This window comes from Mustela putorius, unplaced genomic scaffold, assembly GCF_011764305.1.
Source record: "Mustela putorius furo isolate JIRA1106 unplaced genomic scaffold, ASM1176430v1.1 tig00003988_pilon_pilon_pilon, whole genome shotgun sequence".
NCBI classification, from domain to species: domain Eukaryota; kingdom Metazoa; phylum Chordata; class Mammalia; order Carnivora; family Mustelidae; genus Mustela; species Mustela putorius.
In genome coordinates, this window is record NW_025422127.1 from 14,641,090 (window position 1) to 14,662,298 (window position 21,209).

Sequence of the window (21,209 nt, forward strand, 5' to 3'; positions counted from 1 at the left end):
TTAATAAAAGCGTATCAAGTTACTGGAATAAAGAAACACCACAAATCCAGGTTACTTGAAAGTCAATTATATAAATAAAATACACCATGTCATCCTATACACAAACACTCTTCAGTAGAGAATGAATTCTGAGCACTGTCTACAATACAGCTCAAGAATTTACAGATTCATATTCATTCTCTCACTCACAAGGTACATGTGAGTATAACTCAGGGGAAGAGTCAATGTAAACAGACAAAGCAGGGTTCACATTACATTAACGAAAGCTGCAACTTTAGATTTACCATCTAGTCTTCTAACCAAATGAACTAACTAAACGGCATACCAAAATACAGCGAGATATAAAGTGCAAAACTAAAAATAAATCCTTTCCCTCCTGACACATCTCAGAACACTTACAAAGTTAACAGAGAGAGTTCCTTTCCGTTGTCTCATTTGCATGTTAAATGCGTCTGACCTGTTGGTAACTTTTCGTCTTCGGGAGACCTCATCTTGAAATAAAAATAGTTATATAATAATAGTAAAAACTAATGTTGAGAGCTTACTATGGACCAGACACTATTTAAAATAATTTATATTAAATCTCAAAAACACTATGAGATAGTTATGCTATTATCCCCACTGAAGATAAAGAATCTAAAGTCTAGAGAAGTTAGATAACTTGCCCAAAATCACACAGCCAGTCAGTGGCAGATCTGGAAATCTAACCCAGGCAATCAAGCTCCAGAGAGCTAAACTACTAATTCTATACTGCCTGTATGTAGTGTTTATCAGGGACTAATTTGAGACTAGTTTTAAGATCACTGCCAGCCAATGCAATAGGTACGAGAATGAAAAAGATAATCAAAGTGCTTAATTCTTAGAAGGGTGATAATAAACATCACTATGTATGTAGTGCGTCCTATCACAATGAATGTTTTTAGAGTGATGGGACAATATCATCTGACCCTCCAGAGTTCTCGTCCACAATCTGAATTGTGATGTAATTTCTCATTATCAAGAAAAGGGTAATAATACAACCCGTGATTGTAGTATTTCACTAAATTCATATACATTAAAAACAAATCCAATACAATCTTTATAGAGTTTTAAAACTGACACGTATATAGAGAGAATAATGGAACTTGATCTCTGCATTAGCAATTTTACTCAGAGTTTCAAACATATTAAGCTGAGAATACAAGGCTTTCTACAAACCTAGAGTTTATTTAAATGAAGTGTCATAATATATCAAGGCAATTATGGAAAAATAAAATCAGAATTAGAATTTTAATCATGGGAATTTTAATCATAAGCTCTCCACAATAAATTTTGATACTAAAGGTCAGAAAATCGATCTTTAAATTTAAAAGTTATAAGGTATGGATCACCAGGTGAGAATCATTCATTCCACCTTTCTCTCCTAAACTAGCCTTGAGAAATTACAAATTTCTGTCATATATTAGACATGGAAAAGGAAAATTTCTCTCTTCCAAATATTACAAAAATTCAATAAAATATGGTTCCTCAAGCCTTAAATTCAAGATTAAATGCCATAAAAGGTGATCCATCTAGGAACCACATTCCAAGTTTACACTCTTAAGAAAATCCCAAGGCAAACTTCAATTCAAATATTATGTGAATCTTATTGGAACCACATGGCTAGACCTTATTTCTTTTCGTAACCAAATAAGAGATTTTACCTTCTTTATCTTTTGCTCCCACTGCCAGGCCCACGACCTTAGGCCCAGCCCCAAAAATTCGAAGTTTCTTCAGTTCCGTGTTTCTGTTCACTTCTCCAGATTCTGACTAAAAAAATAAATACATAAACAAAACTGCATTATCTAATCATTCTGATTCATACATTTACTTTCTTACCAAGGGAAGTTTCAAGATCCTCTTCAATATGAAGAAAAAAATATTTTATTTTTGCTCTCTAAATCTACTCACAGCCTTATTACAACAACTGGATAGTCACCCAGCTTCATTTCCACAAAAGGAAATCTATCTTAATTAAAACAACAGTTGTCAGTTAGGTTCTGTCCATAAACAAATGCTACTGGTTATAACCAGTGTGCTACTGGTAATAATAGAAATCCTCACTTCTACCTTGCTAATGGACACCCATCTTTGATCAAAAGGCAATATGCCCACCCTATTAGATGAATAATGATTATTCTAAGCCAATCATGCCATTCCTCTTTGTTAGTGATGACTGAGCTAGGAGTAGAAATCTTAATCTGGTCTGGACCAATGAAACATCTTCTAGAAGCCTCTGGGAAAGATTTTTGTCTCTAATAAAAGAGAAAGCTTCTCAAAGAGTAGTAAGGCTTTTACCCAACCTCCTTCCCTACTGTTAGGAGATGAAGCCTGGTGAAAGCACTACACTGGACCCTAGCAGCCATACTGCAGCTAAGAAGAGATCTATTACCCCCACACACTGAGGAAAGCAAAGTAGAAAGATGGAAAGAGCCCAGGCCCTTCATGGAAATGTGCAGTTGTTGCATCAACCCTAGAACTACCTATTTCTGGAAATCTTATGTGAAAAATGTGTCCTCATGTGAAAATTGTGTTCCTAATGTTTAAGCTGATATTATCTGCCACTCTAGTATTTGAAGATGAGAACATCCTGATAGTTAAAGTGTTACACCATGAATTCAAATGAACCATATACTCTGAATGTAAACTAAGTAAATAACTAAAACTTATTAAAAAGAGTCAATAAGAATAAAAATGAATCAGGATAAAATATATACGTTGTGAGTCTATGATCATAAAAGAATCAACCAACGAAAGAGCATTTTAATATATTTAAAATTTAGTAGATCAATTTAATTATATTAATCAACTTCTACAGTCTGAGGATAAACATGACACTATACATTCACCACTATTAATGCACAGTATATAAGAAATCCTAACATACACTAAGCAGATACTGTGTACCATAAAACATACAGTAGCAGATACTATTGTACCATACTATTTTAATCAATTGATCCTCACAACCTTTTCAGGCAATAAAGTTCCAAAAAGTAGAAATAATAAAACATTATCTGATCTTAATGGAATAAAAGGTAGAAGTAGCAAAAATAAAAAATAAAAAGACCGGTCAGAAATCTTTAACTTCCTATTAAAAACTGGTAACAACAACAATAATAAAAGACTATAAATCAGAATATCCAGAATAAATCAAAGCAGTGATCACAGGGAGTTTTATAGTCTTAAGCATCTCAGTCAAAACAGAAAAATAGAAATAAATTACACTGCCAACTCAAAAAACTAGGAAAAGAGCTATAACATAAACCAAAAGAACTTTGAGATGCTAGATTAGAAATGAAATTATCAATCCATTTCTGAAAATATAAACTCATAATGTTTTTAAATTTTATTTCCCAGCTCTAACCACTAAAAGGACCTACAAAAGCAATGGCATCCCAGTAGGAACAAGCACACCTTGTGCTCAGATCTTGGTTAATGAATATTATTTCACACTAAAATGAACCAGAATTCCACGGAGAAATGACTGATTCCAAATCTAAAGCAAGGCAAGAAAACAATGAGCCTTTTTGTGCTAAACAAGTGCTCAAATAAGGATAGAGACAAGTCAAAAGAGTATCATGAAGCAGCTTGATGGGGTTCCCATTTAGAGAGCAAATTTGGAACAACAGTATTATCAAAAAGGAGTAGGAGATGGTAATAAATAATAAGACATTATATTTTTTAAAAAAACATTATCTGTAGTGACTATAGTGGGGGAGTCAGTCATGGTTCCACAGGTACAGACATTTACTGAAATTCACAAAACTGTACACTTAAGATATAAACGTTTTAGTGTATGAAAGAAGTAACTCAAGAAAGTGTGGGAGAAGAGTTCTCCTTTAAAGAAAAATGTTAACAAATATAGAAAATGACAGAGCTAGAAAATCACCCAGCTTGCAACCACCAATATAACTAATTCAGGTAAGGATCATCAATGAATGTGAGAACACTGGGGAAAACATAACTGGAAGTCAAGTTATTCACACTGTCTTACAGTGTACTCTGATTACTTTTATTACAAAAAAAGTTAAGTATGATGGAAATCTGGCTCAAACTTAAGGTCACCAATAATGAAACAAAGTGGGGCGCCTGAGTGGCTCAGTGGGTTAAGCCTCTGCCTTCAGCTCAGGTCATCATCTCGGGGTCCTGGGATCGAGTCCCACGTCGGGCTCTCTGCTCAGCAGGAAGCCTGCTTTCCCCTCTCTCTACCTGCCTCTCTGCCTACTTGTGATCTCTGTCTGTCAAATAAACAAAAAAAAATCTTAAAAAAAAAATAATAATAATAATGAGACATACTGGCATCATGGGCTTCGTACTAATGTATAAATGTGTTAAGGGTCTAATAACCCTTCATACAGACAAACTGTGACTCCAGGTTTCAAAAAGCTCACTAGTGAGGTCAAAGATGAAAAAAACAATCACTGCAGGGGTACCTGGGTGGATCTGGTTAAGTGTCCAACTCTTGACTTTGTCTCAGGACATGATCTCAGGGTTGTGAGACAGAGCCCTGCCTCAGGCTCTGTGCTCAACAGGTCTACTTGAGATTCCCTCTCCCTCTGCCCCTCCCCCCACTTGCATGCACTTTCATTTCTCTCTCTCTCTCTCTCTCTCTCTCCCCCTCTTTCTCCAAAATAAATATTATTTATCTATTCTTTAAAAAAAAAAAAAAAGAATAAAAACAAGAGTAAAACAAGTGATGTGATAGAGATAAGAAAGTGGAATAAGATAACTTCTGTAACTTCTGTTTCTTGTCTAAAAAGACTATTGGATGGCTGTGCTTGTCATGGATACCAGGCTAGAAAATAATAAAGAAAAAACAGATTTAGAGAAGATGGTCATGTATGAGATGTACTGAATTCAGCATTCCTGCTGTGGCCACCAATGGCCACCAATATGCACACACACATCTTTGGTAAACACAAAAGAAACATGAGCGTTACAACATATTTAGGAGTCTCGAGTGTACAGGTAGTAACTGAAATCATAGGGTAGATAAGATAGCTAAGGAGAGCAAAGATAGGAAAAGACTTAAAACCACCATGTAAAGGGCAATAGGAAGAGAGAACAAAGATGACTGAGGAGGGAGAGAACAAAGATAACTAAGGAGAGGTCAGAGTGAAGAGGATAACCAGGAGAGAGGCATCACGGAAGCCAAAGAAAAATCAAGTTAACTGAATTTCAAAAAGGGGAGTCAACTACCCTATTAAATGTATATATCCTCAAAGATGAAGAAGAAATAAAAAGCCCTCAGCTTTTGACAATTATTAACTCAGTGGTAACTTGGGTGGTGCAGTTTCAACAAAATAATTTAGCTCAGTGTCAGATTACAGAGTACAAAAGCTAAACCGATCCTGAGGAAAATGAGACAACACTGACTGCTTTTCAAGAAACTTCATGAAAAGAGGCAAGGAGTAAGGCATTATCAAGGAAAGGAGTTTTTGTTTAAGACGACAGAGACTTTAAACATGTTTACATTGGGGGTAGGAGGAGATTCAGCAGACAAAGGAGGTAAGAGAGAAAGATCTCACAAGTGGCGTATTAAAATCCCTAAAGAAGCCAGAAAGGACAGATGTGGGAGGATTATCCTTAGAGACAAAGGTACCCTTTGCCCACAGAAACTGGCAGAAATTCAGAAGGAATACCATCAGTTCTGTGTATGGGGCAAGAAGTCAAAGGAGTTCTACCAGAAAGCCTTTCTCTTCTTTTTGAAATTGAAGAGTAGGAATGAGGCAGACTAAGGAATATAGAAATTAAGGACAAACTGTGAATTGAACAAATTCTTCACTGAAAAGCCTACAGTAAAGAAAAAACAAAAAAAAAAAAACAAAGAAAAGCTTACAATGGTTCTAGTTTCTACCTCATATCAACAAATCTGACTACATTAACAATTATTCCAACGAGTAAAAACATTCTATATTGTCTTTTTCTTATATACAGGCAATGAGCAGCCAAGCTTTTTTATGGTTTCAGAAGGAACATCAAAAGAACTTTCATCACAAGTAGTCAACTGATGAGAGGAGCAGGGCCACCTGGGGCAACTCTTAGTGAGTCACCAAGTCAGAGACTACTAGTCTTCAAGTGTTTCAGGTCTTGAAACAGAATCATCACTATATACCCAATGATGGTTAGAACTTTTGAGATCAGCCACAGTAACAAAAATCACTTAATGACCAAACCAGAGTTTACTAATTTATAATGGTTTATAACTAAGAATTCTCATTATGCTAAATATAAATTATATTATTATAATGCAATAAAATACTTATTTAATTATAAATTACCAAACAATTTATATTACATACTGGTAACTTACTAATAAAGGAACATAAATTTATAATTCACTTTCCAGTGAATTTCCATTAAATTCACATTCTCCATCCAAGACACCTACCTTTCTGTTATCAAAGTACCTAAGAAGCTAAAATTACCATGGAGGAGATTTAAGGAGCAATTCAGAGCAAGGAAAGCAGCATCTACCTGTCCCAACCTACAGACCTATCTTTACAACAACTTTAAAAGCACACTTTGAAGACCACAAATGAGAATGGGGAAAGGAAGATAGGGCAGGTCCAGACAAGAAGAAATTAGGGTATTTTTCTTCTGATGAAATTATTTTTGGCTACAAGAACACTATAGAAGTTAACATTGGAATGGTTCAAACACTAAAATTTATACTCTAGCTTTTAAAGGAATGAGCGAAAAATAAAACCACCCATTCCTACTCCTCTCATTTCTGCTAACCATGAAAATAAAATAAACTACAGTTCATCAGCATGTCTATAACACTGGCCCTACAGTACCCAGAGTTACCCTCTGATTTGTCCTCCTCATCAAAACTGTTCAAACTTAACAAAAAGCTTCCTAAATCAAATCAGACTGAATTTTACAATTTCCTCCTTGTTCATCTTAAAGTTAAATGAAAGACAGGTGTCTTCACATTCTAAAGAACAACAGTATGTGAATGCCTCCAATAACCACATAATTGTTCTGCAGTCAATGCATTTAAAACTCCTATTAAAAATGATCCATGGAGGTTGATACCTGAGACTTGACACGCCTTGTTCTCTTCGGCAGAATGTTCATTCTTGTGCCTGGCTCTGGGGAAGTTTGGACATCAGTGCCAAGAACCTCAGGCTCTACTTTTTCCTTAAGATCTAAATTAGGCATCTGTATACCCTAAAGAATCAGAGCACAGAAAGAAAGCAGGTTCACTGATAAGAAGTAAGATTGGAGAATCAGGAGAGAAATAATAAATTTCCAATAAATCCCAAAACTACATGAAACCAGATGACAATTCTACCCAGCAAATCCATCTACAGATTCAAGACAATCCCTATCAAAATCCTAGCAGGCTTTTGTTGCAGAAATTGAGAAGTCAATTTCTAAAATTTATGTGGAAATGCATGTTCTTTGAAAATTCTGAAGAAAGAAGAACCAAGTTGGAAGACTAACACTACTGGATATTAAAACTTAAAATACAGCTACAATACTCAAGACAGTATAGTACTGGTGTTAGGGTAAATATATGACCAAAGAACAAAACAGAGACCAGAAATAAACCACATTAATAATCAACTGATTTTCAACAAAGGTGCCAATGTAAATCAATAGGAAAAGGGTAGTAGTCTTTTAAACACATGATACTGGTACAACTGAATATTCATATACATATACATTTCCCCTCCCCCCACAAATGAACTTACACTTTTACCTCATACTTTACACCTACAAAAAAACGAACAAACAAAAAAACCCAAAATGGATCTAGACCTAAATATAAAAGCTAAAACTATAAAACTACTAGATGAAAACAAAAAAGAGTATCTTTGGGGACTTGAGTTAGGAAAAGATTTCTTAAATATGACAACAGAAGCACAATTCATAGAAGGGGGGTAAAGGAAATTATTAATAAACTACTCTTCAAACAGACACCATTATAAAAATGAAAAGATAAGCCACAGACTAGCAGAGAATATTTGTAAAATCATATACCTAATAAAAGACTTGTATCCAGACTACATAGCAAACTCTTAAAACAAGTGTAAGATGACACAACAATCCAATAAAAAAAAGATCAGAACAGACACTTCATCAAGAAAATATACAAATGGCTAATATGCACATGAAAAGATGCACACCACTGGTCATTAGGGAAATGAAAATTAAAACCACAATGAGATACCACTACACACCCACTAGAATGGCTATAAGCAAAAAAACTGACAATACCAAGTGTTGGCAAAGACGTGAAGAAACTGGAAGCCTCTACATTACTGGTGGGAATGTAAAATGGTTCAGCCACTTTGGAAAACAGTTTGGCAGTTTCTTAAAAAGTTAAACATAAACTTACCATATAACCCAGCAATTCCACTCCTAGGTATCTACCCAAGAGAAATGAAAACATATGTCCACACAAAGACTTATACATGAATATTCATAGCATTTATTCATAATAGCCATAAACTGGAAACAATCCAACTGTCCACCAACTGGTAAATGGATAAACAAATATGGTATATCCATACAATGGACTATTATTCAGCCATAAAAAGGAATGAAGTATTAATACAGGCTAAAACATAGGTGAACCTTGAAAACATTAGGCTAAGTGAAAGAAGCCAGACACAAAATTATACTGTATGATCCCATCTATGTGAAATTTCTACAAAGGCAAAAAACTACAGAGCCAGAAAGAAAATCAGGTGTTTATCTGGGTTTGGGGTTATGAACAGGAACCAACTACAACCAAACACAAAGGAACTTTCTGGGCTGATGGAAATATTCTAAAACTGAGCTGTGGTGATTACTGCATAGATGTATAATTTATTAAAGCTTACTGACTGTGTATCTATAATGACTGAATTCTACAGTATGCAAATTATAACATCAATAAAGCTATTTAAAAAATACATGAAATCAAGAGGAGGATTTCTTCAAAAAGCTTAAGTCAAGAGAATTTATTTCAAATAAATAAGAAAACAACCTTCATTCCCATTGACCTTTATCTTGTAAACCATCAAAAGTAGCTGCAATTTTTAAACCACACCTTGCTACCCCAAATTTTGGTACCCAGAGAAACCTTTTTAACTTTCTATGCTTAGCAAACTGCTACCTTGTTACAGAAAACACAGTCTAACATTCATTTGGAGGACTGGATTTATCCACTCCTGAAAACAAAAAATGATGCATCTCACCATAAGGCTGACACCAGATTGGAAAAGTTCATATGGGTAGAGAATTCTTTCATAATGTGACTTCAAAAGAGACCCAGTTCCTTTTCCTGGCAGATATCCCAAGCGACTACCCACTTTAGACCATTTCTTCTCTTTTGTAACCATTTCAAAACCTCCTTTGCTGGCAACGATCTGAAAAGAAAGTAAAAATCATTTAGAAAAAGAAGGCAGATTAATGCATTCTGACTCTGTATCTTGCCTGCTAAACAGAAAACTTGTTCTGAGCTTAAGAAATTAGATTTCTAATTTCCTTTCCACATACACCTGACATTGAAATTTGTCAACATTTAAAGCATGAAATAAAGAACAACTTTCAGAAGTTTTAAACTCTATTATTTAATGTGCCTATTTTCAATGAATTAAACAGTTTTATGTACTCCATATCCATAAGGAACTCAAAATATAAAGTAAGAATTAAAACAACAAAAATAAACATAAATGTAAGTTATATAGCATGAAATAAACATAGGAAATAAAATTAGGAAATGTACCAAATAACTTAGAGAATTTTAACAGAAATGTCAAGGAAACAGTGGATTCAGAGACTATTTTGGAAAAGGCTATAATTTTTCAAAAGAAGTTTTACATGGAAGATTACAAAGGAAAGATGAGATTACAGTGGTAAACTTACTAGAAAACATAGTACAGAATGTATTAACATAGGAAGAGTTAAGATAAATTGAACAATTTGGCTGAATGCTCACATCAAACCAGGCACTATATAGAACATACATATATAAAGGTTCCCTATCTTTCAGAAACTGATACTGTACATCTCTCACACTCTAAAATACAGGCAGTGTTCAGGTGACTGATGATAAAATAAAAAGGACTGTGACATAGTTACCTGAACTCAAAAAAAATTTGAGTGTACACTTGTACACTACTGCTATTTCTCTTCATCAAAAAAGTTAAGAAAAGGGTGCCTGGCTGGCTCAGTTGGTGGAGCATGCAACTTGATTTCAGGGTTGTGAGTTCAAGCGCCACACTGGGCGTAAAGCTTACTTAAAAAAAGTTAAAAGGAAAATTAAACATAGAATTACCTGACTCAACAATTCCACCCAAAATAACTAAAAACAGAGAGTTAAACAGATACTTGCAAACCAATGTTCACAGAGGCATTACTCACAATACTCAAATGCTGGTAACAATGGTGGAAAAAACCCAAAGGTCCATCAAGAAATGAATAAGCAAAATCTGATATATACACATATACAAGAATATTATTCAGCCTTAAAAAGGAATGAAACTAATGCATGTGACAACATGGATCCTTGAAAACATTATGCTCAAACACAAAAAGATGAATATTATATGATACTACTTATATGAAATACCCAGAATAAACAAATTTAATAGAGGAAGTAGAATAAGAGGTTTTACCAGAGGCCTGAAGGGAAAGGGAAAGTTCTGGAAATGAAGAGTAGTGATGGTTGTACAACATTTTGAATGCACTTAAAGTCATTAAATTGTACACTTAAAAAATGGTTAACTGTTGTTATGCATATTTTACCATAATTTTGAATAAAAAGGCTAAGAACATGGACTGTGGAGCCAGATTTCCAGAGTTCAAACCTCACTACTTAGTAACTGTGTGACCTTGGGTAAGTTACATCATAATTTGCACTTTGGAGCCCTATTATTAAAATATTAATAATAGCACTTACAATTTATTATGAGGCAGTTATAAAGAAAAATGAAATAAAACACGAAAAGCACCAGGACAAAATAAGCACAGTGTCAACGTTAGCAGTGTTATTATGTCTGTGTGTATAGGCACGTGAGGTCTGTGCATGCTGTAAATAAACACTTCATGTTTATTTTTTCAGCTCTTGTACTCCACAATGCTTTCAGCTCTTGTACTCCCACAATGCTCTTATACACAAAAACAAACCTATACCAAAGCAAAATTTCCCTCAAAGCTTGGTGGGAACATGTAAGTTCATGTGCACAAAAGTTGAACATATCTCTAATTCTTTAGCTTCTTTTAGCACATCCTCAGAGAAGCCGTCTCTGTTAAAAAAGACTTGCCAGGGGAAAATTATAAGGAGAAAAAAGTTTATTTTTCCAATCTTGTAGTGTAGAGGAAAACACAATGAGGGTGTTTTAGAGGGCTATCTGGAAGCAAGTGCATGAATCAGGATGCCTTTAATTCACATCTTTCCAGCGCTTCTATACTGTCAGGTACTATTCTGGGTGCTTAGGATACACCTGTGAATAAAATGAAGATCTCTGCCCTCATGGTGCTTATATTCTACCAGGAAAACCAGCCAATAAACATAGTATGTAAATTTTAAAGTGATAAGCCCCATAGAAGAAACTTTAAAAAGCAGTTAAAAGACCTCACAAGTGAGGGTTTAACCAAAGTATAAATGGTCACAAAAAAGTTCATTATAAAAGTGAAATTTGAGCAAAGACTTCTTCAAGGTGAAAGAGTTACCCAAGCAGATATACACGAACAGTCAGAGCGCAGGCTCCATCTTAGAAGTATACCTCAAATGTCTGAGGAACAGTAAGGAAACCATTGTGGTTGAAGCAAGTGGGGAAGAGTCCAAAAGAAACAGAAGCCCTCTTAGTAGTCTTCATTATACAATACATTTATCACCATTACATACTATTCTAGTTTGTATGCAAAGCACCTTAAGTTAAATTTACATTAGTAATGATATATCTGCATGGATCCAGTCATGCTGTACCACCCAGTTAAGATGCTTACTGGCATGCAGCTGTGAAAATGACAGCTAGCACAGTCAGAGTATGGCTAAGAAATAAGATAAAACTATCTCACCAAGAAAGCAATACTATGACTTTGTTTCCATGTATATAACACTCTAACAATCTAACAGGACCTGATACCATAAAACACACAAAATTTTACACTTATTTTTCTTTAGCTGACAGATTCAAGAATTATCACATATAATTTCACAATATAAAAACCATTTACTCCTAACATTTTACCATGAAATATATCACACCATTATCACCAGAAAAATATCACTTGTAAGCCATGTCCTATAAAAAGGCACATGACATGCAAAGGTAAACCGAACAAAATGGAAACAAGCCCTTCAACCAAAAGTTGAGCGAAAAGTAATGTTAATCAAGGTGAAAATTTCCATCCAATGTAAAACTAAGTCTGGCCAGTAGGAGACAATCTTAACAGAATTAAGTAGTAGTCTCCTACTTAAAACCTCCCTCTCAAGCCTCCACTGAAAAGATAGTTAAGGTACAAAAAGGCACAGGACCAAGAGAAAGCAGATACATTAAGTGATAATCTAGCAGGCAAGAACAAAAACCAACAAGCACCTTCAACAGAAGAAAGCCACGGAGAATCAGAGCCTGGAAAGACCTAAGAAATGGAAGCAGCAGTCCCTTTAAAATCAGAGATGGTTGGGGCGCCTGGGTGGCTCAGTGGGTTAAGCCGCTGCCTTCGGGCTCAGGTCATGATCTCAGGGTGCTGGGATCGAGTCCCGCATCGGGCTCTCTGCTCAGCAGGGAGCCTGCTTCCTCCTCTCTCTCTCTGCCTGCCTCTCTGCCTACTTGTGATCTCTCTCTGTCAAATAAATAAATAAAATCTTAAAAAATAAAAAAATTAAAAAATAAAAATAAAATCAGAGATGGCGGGCGCCTGGGTGGATCAGTCAGTTAAGCATCTGCCTTCAGCTCAGGTCATGATCCCAGGGTCCTGGGATAGAGCCCCAAGTTGGGAATTCTTGCTCAGCAGGGAGCCTATTTCTCCCGCTCCCTCTGCCTGCTGCTCCCCCTGTTTGGGTTATCTATCTCTCTGTCAAATAAATAAAATCCTAAAAAAACAAAATAAAATAAAATCAGAGACGGCAATAAAAAGAGAACAGGACTGGTTGAAAACCTGTATAAAAGCAATTAGACCTCCTCCAGTCAGCACAGCCAGGCAACTATTGCTCTCTAACCCCAGGACAAGACTAAAGATTTACTCTCAGGAGTCTGAAAAGAAGGAATTCTATCCATTGTGAAATGTGTACACCTAATGATTCACAAACCTGTACCCCTAGGGCAAATAATACAATGTATGTTAATAAAAATAATTCAAAAAAAAAAAATGAAGGGACTCTAACCTAATAGAACTAGGTAAGCAAACTTAGGATCAAATACTCTAATAGTCTAGAATCAAGTTATCAGTCTAACATTTAACTAATAAAAGTTCAGAAAGTGAGAAAAGATAAGTGGGAGATATAATTATCAAAGAATACAAAAAATACAAGAAAAGTTATAAGACCTCAAACACATGAGTTCAGAGAAGAAAACTTAACAAGTGGGGAAAGGAGTGGGGGGCGGATAGGGTGGCTGGGTGAAGGACACTGGGGAGAGTATGTGCTGTGGTGAGCAATGGGTGTCGTGTAAGACTGATGAATCACAGTCTTGTACCCTTGAACAAATAATACATTATATGTTACTGTTAAAAAAAAAAAAAGGAATTAAACATACATGCCTGAGTGCCTATACCAAGTTAAAAAAAAAAAAAAAGAAGAAGAAAAGTTATCAAGTGCAATCAAAGTATTAAATGAGATAGTGGACATTCTCTCCTCAAAAGTGACTTCATAGAGAAGGGTACAGGAAAGCTATGAAGAAAGCAATAGTTTGGGTATATATGGAGGAAGACAACATGGCACATTACATGGAGTTAAAACTGGATCTGAGATCGAGGGCTATCACAATTTTGCTTTTGCCTGGAGAGGTCTCCTGCAATTGTGACACTGAGAAAGATAGCAAAAAGACTGAAGTCTTAGGATCACTGACTGGAATGATTCACAAATTCCCTTATGATGAACCTACTTACAATAAACTTCATAAACACTTTGACAAAAATAAAACGTACTTGACCCCAAAACCAGACAAAGACCCCATCAAAAAAGAGAGTTACAGACCAATATCCTTGATGAACACCGATGCAAAAATTCTCACCAAAATACTAGCCAATAGAATCCAACAGTACATTAAATGGATTATTCACCACAACCAAGTAGGATTTATTCCAGGGCTGCAAGGTTGGTTCAACATCCACAAATCAATCAATGTGACACAATATATTAATAAAAAAAAGAACAGGAACCATATGATACTCCCAATAGATGCTGAAAAAGCATTTGACAAAGTACAGCATCCTTTCTTGATCAAAGCTCTTCACAAGGTAGGGATAGAGGGTACATTCCTCAATATCATCAAAACCATTTATGAAAAACCCACAGAGAATATCATTCTAAATGGAGAAGAACTGAGAGCTTTTCCGCTAAGGTCAGGAACACAGGAGGGATGTCCATTATCACCACTGCTATTCAACATAGTAATAGAAGTCCTAGCCTCAGCAATCAGACAACAAAAAGAAATTAAAGGCATCCAAATTGGCAAAGAAGAAGTCAAACTATGACTCTTTGCAGATGATGTGATACTTTTTGTGGAAAACCCAAAAATTCCACTCCAAATCTGCTAGAGCTTGTACAGGAATTTAGTAAAGCATCAGGATATAAAATCAATGCACAGAAATCAGTTGCATTTCTTTACACCAACAGCAAGACAGAAAAAAGAGAAATTAAGGAGTCAATCCCATTTACAATAACACCCAAAACCATAAGATACCTAGGAATAAACCTAACCAAAGAGGCAAAGAATCTGTACTCAGAAAACTATACAGTACTCATGAAAAAAATTGAGGAGGACACAAAGAAATGGAAAAAAGTTCCATGCTCATGGATTGGAAATGTCTACGCTACCTAAAGCAATCTACACATTTAATGCAATCCCTATCAAAATACCACCAATTTTTTTCAAAGAAATGGAACAAACAATCCTAAAATTTATATGGAACCAGAAAAGACCTCGAATAGCCAGAGGAATGTTGAAAAAGAAAGCCAAAGTTGGTGGCATCACAATTCCAGACTTAAGCTCTAAAGCTGTCATCATCAAGACAGTATGGTACTGGCACAAAAACAGACACATAGATCAATGGAACAGAATAGAGAGCCCAGAAATAGACCCTCAACTCTATGGTCAACTAATCTTCAACAAAGCAGGAAAGAATGTCCAATGGAAAAAAGACAGTCTCTTCAACAAATGGTGTTGGGTAAATTGGACAGCCACATGCAGAAAAATGAAACTGGACCAGTTCCTTACACCACACACAAAAATAGATTCCAAATGGATTAAAGACCTCAATGTGAGAAAGGAATCCATCAAAATCCTTGAGGACAACACAGGCAGCAACCTCTTCCACCTCAACTGCAGCAACTTCTTCCTAGACACATCGCCAAAGGCAAGGGAAGCAAGGGCAAAAATGAACTACTGGGACTTCATCAAGATCAAAAGCTTTTGCACAGCAAAGGAAACAGTAGACAAAACCAAAAGACAACCGACAGAATGGGAGAAGATTTTTGCAAACGACATTATCAGATAAAAGGCTAATATCCAAAATCTATAAAGAACTTATCAAACTCAACACCCAAAGAACAAATAATCCAATCAAGAAATGGGCAGAGGACATGAATAGACATTTCTGCAAGAAGACATCCAGATGGCCAACAGACACATGAAAAAGTGCTCCACATCACTTGGCATCAGGGAAATTCAAATCACCACAATGAGATACCACCTCACACCAGTCAGAATGACTAACATTAACAAGTCAGGAAATGACAGATGCTGGTGAGGATGCGGAGAAAGGGGAACCCTCCTACACTGCTGGTGGGAATGCAAGCTGGTGCAGCCACTCTGGAAAACAGCATGGAGGTTCCTCAAAAAAGTTGAAAATAGAGCTACCCTACAACCCAGCAGTTGCACTACTGGGTATTTACCCTAAAGATACAAGTGTAGTGATCTGAAGAGGCACCTGCACCCAAATGTTTATAGCAGCAATGTCCACAATAGCCAAACTATGGAAAGAACCTAGATGTCCATCAATAGATGAATGGATAAAGATGTGGTATATATATACAATGGAATACTATGTAGCCATCAAAAGAAATGAAATCTTGGCCTTTTGCAACGACATGGATGGAACTAGAGGGTATCATGCTGAGCGAAATAAGTCATAGAGAGACAATTATCATATGATCTCCCTGATATGAGGAATTTGAGAGGCAACATCGGGGATTTGGGGGATCGGGAAGGAAAAAATTGAAACAAGATGGGATCGGGAGGGAGACAACCGTAAGAGACTCTTAATCTCACAAACCAAACTGAGGGTTGCCGGGGTGGGGGCGGGGGGTGGAGGGGGTGGTAGGGATAGGGTGGTTGGGTTATGGACACTGGGGAGGGTATGTGCTATAGTGAGTGCTGTGAAGTGTGTAAGCCTAATGATTCACAGACATGTACCCCTGGGCCAAAAAATACATTATATGTTAATAAAAAAATTTCTAAAGTAAAAAATAAAATGTAAATTTTATTAAGCTTTGTTCATTATGAAATGTTCAGCTGGACTTTAAATTAGTGAAAGTTCTAGACTTTCATTTTAAAGATGACAGATGAACAAAGATGAAACATCAAGGAACACATGATGTCCACCTGTGAACTGTTTAAAAATGTGATAAAAAGCAAAACAATAACTAAAGATTTATGTATAAATGAAAAACACATACTAATGTGAAATCTCAAGGCACTGGGAATAAAGATTAGATTCTGCATCTTCAAGAAAAAGAAAGCCACATAGGAAGGAACAAGAATTAATTTAGCATCATTCTTCTCAACAGCAACACTAAAGGCGGAAAGATTGAGTAAAGCTTTCAAAATATTAAAGATGGGGCGCCTGGGTGGCTCAGTGGTTAAGCCGCTGCCTTCGGCTCGGGTCGTGATCTCAGCGTCCTGGGATCGAGTCCCGCATCGGGCTCTCTGCTCGGCAGGGAGCCTGCTTCCTCCTCTCTCTCTCTCTCTGCCTGCCTCTCTGCCTACTTGTGATTTCTCTCTGTCGAATAAATAAATAAAATTTAAAAAAAAAAAAAATATTAAAGAAAAACAATTTAAAATTTAGACTTCTAAACACTAAAGTGTAAGAATAGAACACTTTGAGATGAGCAAAAATTTATATTCCATTCACCACCTTCTTCATGAAACTAACAAGAAATGCTTCACCAAAATAGGAGGAAACCAAGTAATATGGACTTGAAATAAGGGGAAAGGGAAAGGGAATTCCCAGAACAATACAGCATAAGGAGGTTCCAAGCTGACAGCTGACCTTAAAAAACAAGGAATAGAGATCGGAGCAGGAAAAAAGAGCTCCAAAGGAATGGCCTCAAGAAGAAAATGGAACTGATAGATTACCTGACAGGTAAATCATGTGGAAAGATACTGCTGCTGGAAAATCTGAAAATAAATTTTTGATGGTTACAAAGAAAACTTACAAAATGACCACAGGGAGGGTGATTATTAACTCCAAGGAAAATAAAAATTGGTATAAGGAAAACAATCATAGCATACTATAAGGCTCAGGTACAAATAATATTTGTATTTACAGGCAAACTAATAAATTTTGATTAATAAAAAACTAATCTGGGACACCTGGCTGGCTCAATTCATGGAGCATGCAACTCTTGATTTGGGGGTTTAAAAAAATTTTTTGATCTAACTACACTAAAATAGAACAGGGGCAGTAAGTAAGGATTTAGGTTTCTTACACCCCCTCTCCATCTCTAACAGGAGAAAATCAGTGTATAATATTTAAAACTAAAAAGTGAAGAGCTAGCGTGAGTACATTACTTGGAAATACAAAGATCTAACTCAGAAACAGCTAAAAGAATTGAAAGTAATTAGTTCTGAGGACTAGGAATGGGAGTGGAGAGGAAGGATGTTAGTTTTTATTTTAAGCCTGATATTTTACAAAGTATTACACTGACCAAAAAAGTTGTTGGTTGTTTTTGAAGATTTTATTTATTTGACAGAAAGAGAGAGCAAGCATGCACAAGTAGGCAGAGCAGCAGGCAGAGGGAGAGGAAGAACAAGGCTCTCAGCTACGCTCGGAGCCCAATGTGGATTCTGATCCCAGGACCCTAGGATTATGACCTGAGCCAAAGGCAGCCACTCAACCAACTGAGCCACCCAGGCACCCAACCAACAAGGTTTTTAAGGGCTAGAATGAATGTTCCTTGCTGCACTGATTGTAAACAGTAATTGCTAATTTTAAAACTCCATTAAATTATAGACATTCCAAGTATCACTTTTTATTATTAAAAATAGTAAGACAAAATTATAATTTAATCAACAAGGAAACCATCAAAATGAGAATTTACTGACTCAGACTGGTGACTGAAAATTTGTTTCCCATTATAAAGTAGTGGAAAGCAAAGTGTTTCAAAATCATGTCTCTAACACAAACTCCAGAGATGATAACCAGCTATCAGCCAAATCTTTTAAGTTTCAGTACAAAATTTAATATAAAATTTTTAAAGTGGGGCGCCTGGGTGGCTCAGTTGTTAAGCGTCTGCCTTCGGCTCAGGTCATAATCCCAGGGTTCTGTGATCGTGCCCCGCATTGGGCTCCCTGCTCGGCGGGAAGCCTGATTCTCCCTTTCCCACTCCCCTTGCTTGTGTTCCCTCTCTCTTGTTGTGTATCTCTCTGTCAAATAAATAAATAAAATCTTTAAAAAAATTGTTTCACAGCATTCTGACCTGACACTAAATTTAAAATGTATCACAAAAAATAGCTTAAATATGTTTGTCTTGTTTTTCCTTGAAAATGAGTCTCCAAAATTAACTCTATAATTTGAGTAACAATTTTATTTCAAAAGAATGTATCAATCAGAGGATATGAAAGACCACAAAGAAAGATATTTTCAAAGTTCCTCAGATAATCAAGCTATCTTCACTCACAAGTCAGAAGGATCATATGTTTTTATTACTATATCAACAAAACATGTTTTTAAGGTAATTTTTAAAAAATTTTTTTTTCAGATTTTATTTATTTGACAGAGAGAAATCACAAGTAGGCAGAGAGGCAGGCAGAGAGAGAGAGAAAGAGAGAGAGAGAGGAGGAAGCAGGCTTCCTGGAGAGCAGAGAGGCCGATGCGGGGCTCGATCCCAGGACCTTGGGATCATGACCTGAGCTGAAGGCAGAGGCTTCAACCCACTGAGCCACCCAGGCGCCCCAAGGTAATTTTTTTTTAAGATTTTATTTATTTGACAGAGATCACAAGTAGGCAGAGAGGCAGAGTGGGGTGGGGGGGCGGGAAAGCAGGCTCCCTTGTGAGCAGAGAGCCTGATGCGGGGCTCAATCCCAGGACCCCGAGATCATGACCTGAGCCCAATCCACTGAGCCACCCAGGTGCCCCATTTTTCAACGTAATTTAAATGCTGCTGCAGATCAGTTAGTTCTTTTCACATTAGGAAATAAGATGTTACAAAATTAACGAGTTTAGGCAAAAATTAATCTAAACTCTTCCCTCTTAAGTTTTCAACTCTTACTCATTCTGGATAATGCTGGCTTCAGTTACCCCTTAACACTACTTACAGCTATTAATACAATGGATTCATATCACACATGAGAATAATGATATGAATTTCTTTTAATGTAACAAATTTTCAATTAAGAAACAGAAAAACGATGACAAGGTCAACAAAAAACATTATACACTCAACACAAGATAATATTAACAGATTGGCATCATTTCTCTTGCATATTGATTATCACAGAGCCTACTAATTTGCCATTAAATATGTTAAATCTTTCTTTTTTTTTAAGATTTTTATTTATTTGTCAGAGAGAAAAGAGCGAGCGAGCACAAGCAGGGGGAGCAGCAGGCAGAGGAAGAAGCAGGTTCCCTACTATGTGGAACTCGATGCCAGGACCCCAGGATCATGACCTGAGCCGAAGACAATAGCTTCACCCACTGGGCCACCCAGGAGTCCCTAAATATGTTAAATCTTAACTATAAATTATAAAATAATTTTAAAGATAATTTCAAAATTTTTCATTTACATTTCATAGTCAAACACACAAATCCTGCCCAGGAAGGAATGTTTTCCATCAAGTTTATTAGAAATTCCTAATTTCATAGATTCATTAGCCTCTGCTCCAATTTCTTTTTTTTTTTTTTCCCCCTGCTCCAATTTCTAAACCAAGTACAAGCTTCACCTTGCTCAAAGCATACAGATCCAGGATTTTTCTCTCCACCACTGGAATCTTCAAAGTAGATCCTTGGAGTTCCCAAAATTTTGCTAATTGATCCAAGAAGTCCAGTCTCACTCTGGTCATTGCCTAAGATTTTTAGAAAACATAAACCAGAAATAGGAATTAAATTATGATTGAAAATAAATCAGCTTTACTTAACAAAGGTACTCATTTTTTTTTTTTTAAAGAAATCCAAAGACCTCATTATTGCTTAGTCCAACCAAGAAACAAAATACTTCTAAGAAACTTTATTCACTAAGGCCAAAAATCACTCTAAGATATCAGAAATGTTCTTGTATTTTATAAACCAAAGCAATTTTTTGGTAATAGTTGGCTTAACTTTTAGCTAACCAGAAAATGTAGTAAATTGGATTATTCTGTTTCTAAACATTCTATCATCTCATCCATAGAAAATATGCCTACCTCAGATACACCAATTCTCCACCCTACTGATATTAAAATCCTTCATGTATCTAATTACAAGAGACTAAGGGGAAAAAAGGATTAAAATCCCAGAAAATAAATGTCTCAGAAACATCAAGAGGAAAAAAAAAACTTCACCATGACATATTAAGCCTCAGCTAGCTAAGATTTCTCTTTTGTACTCTGAAACACTTTTCTACTACACTGAAATATCTTTCAACAACCCAGCAGAGGTATAACAGCAATATTTAAATAGACTTCAATCTAGAAAATTTAAAAGAGACCAGTAATACTTAAAGAGACATGTTAATAAATCAGATTAACAGTCTTGGAAAAGTTCTGTTAAAGCTAAAAATAACCTTTGAAAACCTTTCATAAAATATTAAAACATATTCTTCCAAG

General features: G+C 35.9%; 1 protein-coding gene across 2 annotated transcripts in view; it reads right to left on the reverse strand.

The window, feature by feature from the left end:
- The window catches only part of KDM5A (lysine demethylase 5A), a 97,680-nt gene that overhangs the window by 72,268 nt on the left and 4,203 nt on the right, over positions 1–21,209 (reverse strand). For both annotated transcript variants that reach the window (XM_013046431.2, XM_004773709.3), the window contains exons 3-7: positions 20,349–20,471; positions 9,216–9,386; positions 7,063–7,197; positions 1,683–1,788; positions 400–491 (exon numbers count right to left, since the gene is read on the reverse strand). In XM_013046431.2, coding sequence (XP_012901885.1) covers positions 400–491; positions 1,683–1,788; positions 7,063–7,197; positions 9,216–9,386; positions 20,349–20,471 — 627 coding nt within the window. The remainder of the gene's footprint in view (positions 1–399; positions 492–1,682; positions 1,789–7,062; positions 7,198–9,215; positions 9,387–20,348; positions 20,472–21,209) is intronic.